An 11,098-nucleotide genomic window follows, 5' to 3' on the forward strand; every position below is an offset into this window, starting at 1 on the left:
ATCAGGATATCAGCAACATTTTACTAGTTAGCCACTTTTTGATATCTTTCACAGAAAATAAGATATATAGGCTCAAAGTGGACGATCCGGGTGTCGTTCTATTAGAGGTTTTACGGTATCCCAATTTCAAAAGTGTATATTTCCAAAACATTTTTAAAAAAGATTATGAGATGAAAAAGAACTAGAAAAATGGAAAAATAGTCGGAAAGTTGAGAAAAGAGGTGTAGGTCGTCCCTCCTCAAATGAATCTGACACTTCTTGTCTCAATTTCGTCGTTTTTGGTTAACGGACTGCGACAAAGAGGAATTCCAAAAATTATATATTATTTTTAGTCCGCAAAGAAGATTTCTCCTGAAAAGCTCTACAATTGTGTATTATCTTCTGACCCGAATTTCTGACAAAAAAAGGACATAACCGGAAACTTGAAAATGGATAAAAAGAAGAGATAACATCATATCTGGAACAATGGGATAATCCTTCCCAAGGATTATTTTTAACCTTTTTCGAGTTGAAAATGAATAGAAAAGTATGAGAGAATCTACGTGATAGACAGGAAATGGAGGAAGCCTCTCCAAAATTATAGAATTTTCAGAAATTTAATAAACTTCTGCACTTGAATAAAAAATAGACAGAAAACTACATTCCTTACTATTCAAAAACATACTATTCAAACTTTTCAAATTTTTAAACCGTCAGATTTTCAGATTTTCAGATTTCTGGATTTTCAAGTTTAGGAATTTTCAAATTTTAAGATTTTCAGATTTTTTGGATTTAAGATTTTAAGGTTTCAAGACTTCAAAATTTCTTGATTTTTTAATTTTCAAAGTTGTAGATTTTTGGATTTTTGGATTTATGATTTTAAGACTTCTGAGTTTTTAGATTTCTGGATTTTCAGATATTCAGGTTTTTAGATTTTTAGGTTTCTGGATTCTCAAATTTCCAAATGTTCAAAACTTTTGAATTTAAAATTCAAAAATCTGAAAAATGGGAATGTATAGTTTTGGTCTAGTTTTGGTCCAAATTTAAAAAAAACTGTTTTTCATCTATTTATTATTCTGGTACAAAAAGTCAGAGATGTGGAAGAGGTCCCACAACGACAACTACGATAACGCAAAAATTAAAATGAATCCGGAAAAAAACTAGGTTATACGTTAGTCTTCGTTTCGGGACCTTAGGTCACCGGCGTTTCTCCTCCACATCTTGGATTTTTCGTGCCACAATAATGCACCAGAATAATAATATTCCTCTGTAAATCAGAAACAATATTTCATAAACAATTAATGAAACTACGGTAGATTTCAGCGATTTCTGAAAAAAATTGAAAGTAAGAATGCAGAAAAAAGTGAAACCAAGAAACTGAGCAGAGCCGATACATGACTCCGAAAGACTATCATCATCTTCTCGTCCGTCTTCTCATCTCCACATTTTTTCTTCTTCTCCTTCTTGAAGTCCGTCCATAAATTGGTTTCGCTTCGGAATCTCTTTTCAGATTCCGCGACATCATTTAGGCCCCTATTCAGATGATATCGCCAGACTTCTTGTGCCGATTTCCAACTGGGATCTCCTAATTGAGATGTCAACTGACAGAAGAAATCGACTCAACCCATTTTCTGTACTTTTTAGGTTTGAAAGAAGAGAAAAGTTCAAAGAGTAATTCTTTTATCGGGCATGAAAAAGAAAAGTAAAAAGACATGAAAAATGGGAAACATGGTACTCGGATCACTGGTGGCAAAGCTAGAAGGTCAATATAAATTGGAAGAGAGAAAAAACATGAAAGGAAGACATCTTGAGACCCATTGTTGATTTGTTTTGTAAGTAGAAGAGATATTAGTTAAAATAATATAATTATTATATCATCAGCACACAACTTTTTTGAGCGTTTCTGGGAAACTATAAAAGGATATTAGTACATGAAACATTAAGAAGCCTATGGCAATCTATTGCGTAGCACTGTTAAATTCACTATCGGGTGTTGCTTAATAATTCGAATCGCATCATCATGGCTCATTCCTTTTGTTGATTGACCATTTATTGTTGTTAATTGGTCGCCGACCTAAAAAAAAGATTTTTAAATAAGAACCAAAAATAAATAATGAAATTCTATACCTGTAATCGTCCATCGGCTTTGGCGGGTCCGTCATCTGCGATACGGAGAACGAAAAGTGGCATCGCTCCGAATTCTTGTCCGCCGCGAATTGAGAACCCGAATCCCTTGGTGCCGCGTTCCAAAGATACATCAATTAGATTTCCGTTCTGAAAAAAAACTGATTATATTTTTAGAAACCGACGGAACAGGAAAGCTTGGGGTGCAGAAACTATCATGCAGACACACAGAAACAATACAAAACGAACCGAAGACTTCGTTCCATTTCGATGAATTCGTTTTCCTCCGAATACGTATCGATAACCGATGTGCTACGCAGATGGGCGACAAGAGATTCTTGACTCGTACCACCATTTATCTGACGACACAAAACACGAAAAACTCAAAAAATGATGGGGGACAAGGGACAGGAAAGATAACGACAATGATTATTATTACTTGTGCGACGAAGACAAAATATCTACTTGACATGTATTAATTGCTTAGTGCTAAACCATGGAAAATAGGTACTCACCGATGGCATTCTGTCATTAATTGAAAGACTTTCAAATCCAAGATACGTCGGTGGTGGATGTCTTTCGTAGGCAGATGGTGGTGGTGGTGGAAGACCGTAGTTCGATTCATAGTGTCCATTCATTGTGAAGTTCCGACCAAGAGTCGCAGAAACCATTGGAAGAACTGGTCCAGCTGTGTCTGGTGGAGCGATGGTTAATCGAACTGATAATCCAGAGTCCTTGATCAATGCTATGATGTCAGGGTGTGCTAGGTTCAGAATATCGATTCCATTCACAGCAATCACTCTGTCTCCAACCGATAATCTCCCACATCTAGCAGCTGGACTGCCTGGCTGGATTTGGCCAATCGTAGATCCATTTTTGTGATGAGAAGACATCAGTACAAATCCGAAGCCATCATTATCGTTCCGATAAAGAAGTACATCATATGACCCAGACGGTCCTGCTGAATTGAGTGATCCACGCCGAGCTGGATCGACCTTTGCTGATCTCCTCACTACCAACTTGACATGTTTATTCTGTGCTGCTGCCTCAAGAAAAATAACAGCTTCTGAGTGTGAAGCTCCCTCGACATTGTGTCCATCGATCTCTACGATTTCATCTCCTTCGTGCAATCGTCCGTCTTCTTCTGCAGCTCCTCCTATCACAATTTGCCCAACGGAAAGTACAGTTTTCGATTCAACGCCTCCAAGAAGACGGAATCCGAATCCAACAGGCTTCCGAATCAGAGATACAGTAATTAAATCTGATGGTTTTTGGTTGTACTGACTCAGCGGAATGTAGTTTGGTGTCGCAAAGCCTAGAGTTGTTGAGGATGGTCTCATCCGGCTAGCTGTTTGTGCAGAACCATTCATACCTTCCCATTCAGACGTCACTGCGGGTTGCTGAAAAAAAAGCACTCATTGTTTCAATTAGTTTCTCGAAAAATAGCCTTAAAAACTCAACTAACCCGTTGGAGTGTGCTCCTAACAGACTGTTCTTCTTCGGCTTTTGATGATTGACGACCAGCGGGTGTTTTTGATCGAACTGGCGCCGAAGCCGCTGAAGCTGCAGAATCAGTCATAGTCGATTGTGGTTCTCCATATCTGAATGCAGCTGAAGGTGTTCGAGACCTGGTTTTAGGGGATCCTCTCTTCACAACAAGCTTTCCACGATATCCAATCGGTCGCTCACGGAGCATGTCGACAAGTTGAGTGTGAGGTATGGGTCGAACATTTCTACCGTCCAGTTCAACTATCGTATCTCCCTCCATAAGGTTCGGACATTGTGATGGAAATATGATTTTCTTTATCCTTTGTCCATTCAGATTATCCGCAATGGTGAATCCAAACCCTTCTGGACCTTTGTAAATGTCGATTTCATGAAGATCCCGATTTTTGGCAGCTGCGTAGACGTTTTCAGTGATTATCCTGTTCGTTGGATCAATGAACAGTTCGTATCCCCGACAAACTTGAATATCAACAGCTTCGCCAATGGGAATGGCAACGAACACATCACATGCTTCTTTTTGAGTTGCTCCTAGCAGAAGACGTCCGTTGACTCGGACGAGGATATCTCCTGATCGAAGTACTCCGTTCGCAGCAGCAGGACCTCCAGTTAACACAGATTTGACCTGAAAAAAAAATATATTTCTGATTGCTTTTTTTAATGTCATAGTATGCTTTGATCATTCTCTCTCAACCCAATTCCCAACAAAATCTCGGACCTTCAAATTCATTCAAGCGCATAGCCTACCCCATTTCATTCCTTTTTTCTCTTTTTTTTTGGTTTTAGAGGGGAGTGAGAATGGGGTGAATGAAATGGGTCAATCAGCTTTGCAGGAGAAAAAACACACACATTTCCATTCCATTCTCATAGTCCCAATGTTTTTCAAAGGCGCCAAATTCAAAATGCGTCACTAGTAAAGAAGAAGAGATCCCAAACAAAATGGAGAGGTCGAGAAATTAGAATTCTGCAGATGCGAAGCCGCCGAAGGAGCGGCTCGCGTCGTGAAAACACAAGAATACTAAAAAGCGAACGATTCGAGAATGAAGAGAGAACAAAAACTAGGATTCCTCTGGGACTCGTTCGTTCTGAGGTTGTGTGTGTAAATTCTTCAAGCTCCATCAAATTTTCTTCTTATATAGTTCAAGATCTTTGGGAAGTGGGAGAAGAATTGACCGATTTGAAATAGTTAAATACAAACCTGAATGAACTCATCACCTCGACTCGATGCATCGTTTCCAATAAGCGTGAATCCTAGTCCTTTGGCTCCTTTGACAATTTTTGTAGATATCAATTCCCCTCCTAGTCTTGCTGGATCGGTTGTAAACAATGGATTCGAAGACCTGCTGAACATTTTTGAGTGATGATCATAGTCGGCTGAAGATGCTCCTATGTCTGGGGGATCCCCAAACTTTCTGTATCTTGTCGGTGAACTATCGAATCCAGAATCTCTAGGTGATGATGATGATTTTAGAGTGCCACTCTGAAATCAAGAAAAATAGTTTTTCTGCTGGTAGAAAAGAAAAAACCTACATTATAATGTGAATACATATTATTATGGTTTGCAGACGAGGGAAGCGTTCCATATTTCACTTGTTGGTCTATTGTTACTGCAGATCCACCAAATCCATACGGCCGTTCATATTGCGTTTTTCGATTGATGTGACTGCAAACATTCAGAATTAGGAATAAGAATGATTTTAATTAAGTGTTGGCACATATTTATAATCACTACTTTCTACTTGACACAATCCTACTTTTTAGATGATGAAGTATGCTGGACTGCTTTCAACAGTGGCACACCTTCTTCACAATCATCATCTGGTTGATCTTCGTCTTGTGATCGAAACGAAACGAATCCTTTATGCCGATGGCTTCCACCACCAAACGTGGTTTGTGTGGCTGTTGAATATCGAGATGCGGGTGTATTGAACACCGTACCCGTGCTAGTCGACGGAGCAAAATAGATAACCGACGAGATGAGATCCGATCCCGTCGGGTATGATGAGGACATCATCTTAGGGACGGAATGATGACTATAATAGTATGAGAGGTCTCATAATTGATATGTATCAACAGAGAGGAAACCAAAGGAAAGAGAAAGCTCAAATGTTCGTAGGATTAAGGTCCCACATGCACAAAAAATAGTAGAGAAAGAAGTGACTTGTGGGGGAGACGCAGAGAGAAGAGTTGGGGAAAGCGGTGTGGGTGGAGTCCTCTTCCAAATTTAGTATGCCTTCGATGATGATGACAAAGTGGAGAAAAAGGAAAGGAGAAAACGAGTGGACATGGGAATGGATATGTATCCGACACATATGTACACTATGTAGGTGTGCTTGACAAGAATGGCGAGCAGTCAAAAAAAGTAATGACGGGAATGTCATGGGAGAATAATTTTTTAAAAGTCAATTTTACTGGGTTATTCAGGAATTCAGCGAAAATCTTCATATATCTATTGCTGAGCTGAGCTACAAACTCTATTATACACCAGAAAAAACGCTGAGCTCGAGAAGAAAAACGGAATTATTGAAGACGTATGAAGGTTAGAATTATGAATGAAGATCTTGGAAAGAAATTTTTTACAGATAAGTAACAAAAAAGAGGTGACACTACTTGACTAGGAAGCACCAACGATAGAGTATGAGAGAGCAAGAGATTTCCATTTTTGTGAATACGGAGCAGGGCGGAGAGTAGAGACGATGTTAGAAGATAACCCAATTGTGGATGGCAACAAGAAGACGTCGAAAACGAGATTTCACAACAAGAAGGAGCAGCGGTTGTAGAAGAAGAATAAGACTTCAGAAGACTTTTCTGGAGTAATCTGACCCTAGCGTGAAAGATTGGGTAGCAGTTGCAGATTCGATTCTGAGATTTGGAGCGAGACGAAAAAAAGGAATAAAGAAGAGAAGTATGATACGGGTGTCAAATTTGACAGAAAAAAGAGCTTGAAGAGACACTTTTGAAGAGCCTAGACGTGAGAGAGGGATCACAAATCTTTTTTGGACAGCCTGTCCCGGACAGGATCCAAATATTCTTTATTCAATCTTTTTTGAAAAATTAATTTAAAAGTTTTAAATTAAAACTCACTCGACATAGAATGTTCCGTAGTTCTGATCATCAACTTGTTCCCATCCGGGTGGTAACTCTCTTGGATCATCCCAGGTTGTTGTTCCGGTATTGTGACTGAAAGAAAAGAAGTTGAAAAGAATTTCAGCATTAAAATTAAAACATACTCTATGAAATATTTGTCGCCATTTTCGGTGTAAGCCGTTTCCCAGTTAGGCGGTAGCAATCCTTCATTGCCCATTAGCATCATATCTTCATCGGTATAGCTCTCGATTGGACGAGGTGTACCGTACAGATGACCTGAAAATCGGATTGTTATGTTGGTCGTTTAGAATGTCAGACGATATAAAATTAGGTACAGAAAATTTATGTACCAGACAGACGATTTTTATTCTAGCGTCATTCTGTTTTTAGAAACCGTCGACTGAAGAAAATGTCCTCTCTGTATTTGAAGAGATCACGGAAAGTAGAAAAGAGAAAGGCGGCACTTATGAGGGGAGAGAGTGAGTCAAAAACAATAAAATAGGGGAAGGAAAGATGGTCACGCCGTCCCCGTATGACACACAAAAGGAAAAGGGACGGTTTAAATAAGGCAAAGTGCATGGAAAAGATGGGACCGAGACATTTTTCACACGAGAAAGTATCAGTTTGATGTCTTTCACTACCTTTGCCTTTTTCTTTTTTTCTCTCCATTTCTCTCGACACCACAATATTTGAATATCAATAAAAATTGCAAATGAGAGGCAGAGAGAGGGACAGGAATGGAATAAGAGACTCAATAATACTGATAACGAACAATTGGTAATTGTGCATGTGTGGCCTTTTGCCACCATACAGCAATGAAGTGTTGTAGATACAGTAATCACAACGACGGAATGATAGAAAAATTAGGTCTTATTTCGTAGGTTGTCAGTTAGGACACATATTTGGAAACGAGTTGGTTGGCAAGCCCAGACCGAATTCAGCTATTTTTCAGAAACTTTCGCTAGAGAAAACATGAAAAGATGTACAGTATCTTGTTGTTAAACAATGCAACGCACGGGAGGTCAAGAAAAAGAAAAAGGAGAACCATCAAAGAAGGTATCAATATGCGAAAAAGCATGGTCTTCGATTGGAAGAGATGGAAGAGAGATGCAGGACAAAGCAAACATTTCATCAAGGAGAAGGAGGAAAGGCAAAGGTGTGAACAATACACGGATGATATAAGGAGGTACAGAGCGCGGAAGAAAGGTCGCATCAAGCACCTTTCTCTCCAAATGTGCCTTGCATATAGATTACACCAATTTCTCATTCCAACATGTGCCATTGGTTAGATAAATCGACCTTGTTTGCTCTTCAGTCGGTCGTGAGAAGGTGGGAACACACGCCATCGAAGAACTCAAAGTCGGATGGTGTTGTGAAACTAATTTGCCTCGTTCAGGCGAATAGGTTGCAAATCCTTTCGGCGTAACGGATGACGATTTGTTCATTGTCGGGAGGGACACTGAGATAACAATCAGCATGGCAGGCCGACGTCGACATACGGGAGAAAAGTTTTCTACATACAGTGTCAGGGTGAACAAACACAACAACACGCTCGACTGAACGTCAGATACACGAACGTAGGATGTGGGATGAAAAAGTATGAACACAAGAAGAAGAGGCTGTCGGATCGACTGTCTCCGACACACTCATTTGCTATATTTTCTGTTGGAATACTTTGGATCGTCGTGTTCCGGAAGCGATTTAGAGGGTGAGAAACAGACGATGGACTTGTCTCCGTGAATATTACATTCGGATAGAAAAAGAAGAAGTAGCAATTTGTATAGCATTAGAAAAACGGACGAACCAGTGGGAAATGGAACATAGACAAAAAGCATACTAGAACAAGAACGGGATAACATGACACAATCTCGTTAGCATCCGATTGTCTTCAGTGAACATTTTTAGTTTCATCGCAAAATGTTATGTAGCTGGTGTTCAGAGCACAGTTGGATCAAAATACAAAAAGCGAAAAGGAAAAAAAAGTAGGAGGAGCAGATTTAGAATAAGCGAGAAGGGCATGTGTTGGAGGAATAAACTATTCTGGGTCACCAATAAATTAGAAATGAGAAAATGAACGTCTGGGGAGTGAATCTATATCTACTTGTCAAAAAATTCGAGTTATTTTCCGTATGATTTCGAAAACTGACCTTCTATCTAATATTCAAATCTTCCGAATGAAAACTTTTTATAAAGTTTAAACCTATCCAAGATGAAATCAACCTAATTTGAATACCGTATTATATGTCCTTCTAAGATTTTCACAAATCGGATATGACACTTTTCAATTGCCTCTTTTTTTCGGAATAACGGTTACCTTTCATCATTGTTCTTTCTTTTTTCGTTGTCGAGGGAACGTCCTCGGATTGCGTTCTTCGCAATTTGGCGGCTAACAGTAAGCGGCGGACACGCTGCATTTTTTTCGGAGAGGAATTTATAATTATGTCGACGGAACAATAATCCGGCAAGCAATAGAAATAACAAAAGAATAATTACAGCCCTTTGAATACCAGTCAATTTGTTTAGGTTTATGTAGTTCCTCGATTTTCATATGCGATAAAACAGGCATTCACATAATTGACCTGTGGAAGTTTAGCAAGAATTTGGGAATTGAGTAGGTTTGAGTGGGCGAAACTGAGGGAACTTTTAGTTCGAAACTAATTTGCCTTTTTGTTTCTCATTCCGGAAAAAAAAGACCAAGAAAAACGGTTCTACTGGTTGAAAAAAACATCATTGTTATCCGGGAAGCGCAGACATCAGCCTCTTCCCATAACTTCATTTTTAACAAAAAAAAGAACCTTTCGGTCAAAAAATGAGAAGTCTCCTCCTTCTTTCTTCTCTTTTCACTTTTTTTTGTCAAATGACTAGCTCGCACCTCTCTTGGTGTTTTCTCCCAAAAAAAGTAAAAGTTGTTCACTAAGAATTGAAAAGATAGTGGAAGACGAAGAGACGCAGAGAAGTCTTATCAAAATTTCTGAATAGTAGACGGCAGCTGGAGGACTATTTTTTCACTTGTTGCAACTATTTCGAGAAAGAAGATAGAAGTAGCGTAATTTGAAGACTGAATAGAGGTCATAGAAATACAGATGACCAGAACTTTTTCTATATTATAAACTAAAAGTAATCATATTCAATTGGATAGGTGCGACGTTAATTCGAAAACGGACACTAAAACTTGAAAGTGTTAAGATTGATTATTTCGATTTGTGATATGTTATTCTACGCATTTTGGGTTGAAATGATTAAAGATTGCCATAATATACTGAAAAGAGATGAAAAATCATAGAAAATGTTGCATTTTTTCAATTACTCCACTTCGGGATATCCTTCAATAACCATCTAGAAATCAGTACAGTTTTACATGACTAGAAAGATGCTATTCAGTGATGTTCGGAATGGAATTCCGACCGGAATATTTGAATTTTTGAAAATTGTATTCGTTTACCAAATTTGTGATGGGAAAATGAAATTCCAAATTTGACACTCGGAATTTGCGACATTCCGGAAGATTTCCATTCCGAACATCCCCGGATGCGATTGTTATTTCAAAAACACAGTTGAGAAAAAAGGATTCGTGAAATTCGAGAGTGCTTGTTGTCGTTGTTTTTTCGAGAATCGAGTTCAAGTAGAGATTAAGGAAAGTGTAGAGTGAGAGGAGAAGACTTGCGAAAAAGTAAGAATAGAATAAGAAGAATGGAAGAAGAAGTATTCATGAGAAGATGGAAAAGGATTGAATTAACGAAATCGAATTGAATCTCCCCACTACTATTGGACCATCGGCTTAGTTTTCTCTTTTTCCCAAATTGGTGAAATGCAGAAAGGATTCTCTAAAACAATAGAGAGAAGTTTTACTTGTCAAGCCTCCCAAAGACGCCGTTGGTTCCGGTGACAAGTGAGCATGATATATTCGTTTTCTCAAGCTGACTGAATCCGACATATGGATGAAAAATGATCTGGGAAGAGAAAGAAAGAAAAGGAAAAGAATTTGAAATTCGCGATGACTTTACAAAGAATGTAATCTAACCCCAATTTAGGTTGAACCCTTGTGTCAGGTAGGAGCGGAAAAAGGTGAACAAGGCGCAAAATGAGCGGATAGTCTGTGGAAGGATGAAGAGAAATAGTGTGTTGAAGAGAGAAAGCACAGACGAGGCATGGTCTTCCATTTGAGGACATACCATTATTGCGCAAGGTGAGGAGGAAAGACAACTGAGGTAGAAAACCAAGTAACAAGGGAAGATGGTGATGATGAGAGAAGAGAAGGAGGACTGGCAGATGGAGCTGAGAAATCGGGCGTAATCTCAAAAAGAGATGCCGAAAAAGGAAGCCAGGTGCACAGAATTATTTGCGGGATTTCGGAATGAATTATGTATGCATGACAGTAAGTAGTTAAACAAGTTGTTCAATTGTT

General features: G+C 38.9%; 1 protein-coding gene across 1 annotated transcript; it reads right to left on the reverse strand.

The window, feature by feature from the left end:
* Positions 1-1,927: 1,927 nt before the first annotated feature.
* On the reverse strand, positions 1,928-6,976 carry Cbr-magi-1 (the record flags this gene model as incomplete). Its single annotated transcript, XM_002633298.1, has 9 exons — positions 1,928-2,053; positions 2,107-2,253; positions 2,619-3,503; positions 3,569-4,231; positions 4,805-5,086; positions 5,137-5,269; positions 5,361-5,621; positions 6,691-6,786; positions 6,837-6,976. Coding segments are annotated over 9 exons (2,733 nt in total), but the record flags the coding sequence as incomplete, so codon positions are not given.
* Between the last annotated feature and the right edge of the window lie 4,122 nt (positions 6,977-11,098).

This window comes from Caenorhabditis briggsae (assembly GCF_000004555.2).
Source record: "Caenorhabditis briggsae complete genome, chrIV, whole genome shotgun sequence".
Classification (NCBI taxonomy): Eukaryota; Metazoa; Nematoda; class Chromadorea; order Rhabditida; family Rhabditidae; genus Caenorhabditis; species Caenorhabditis briggsae.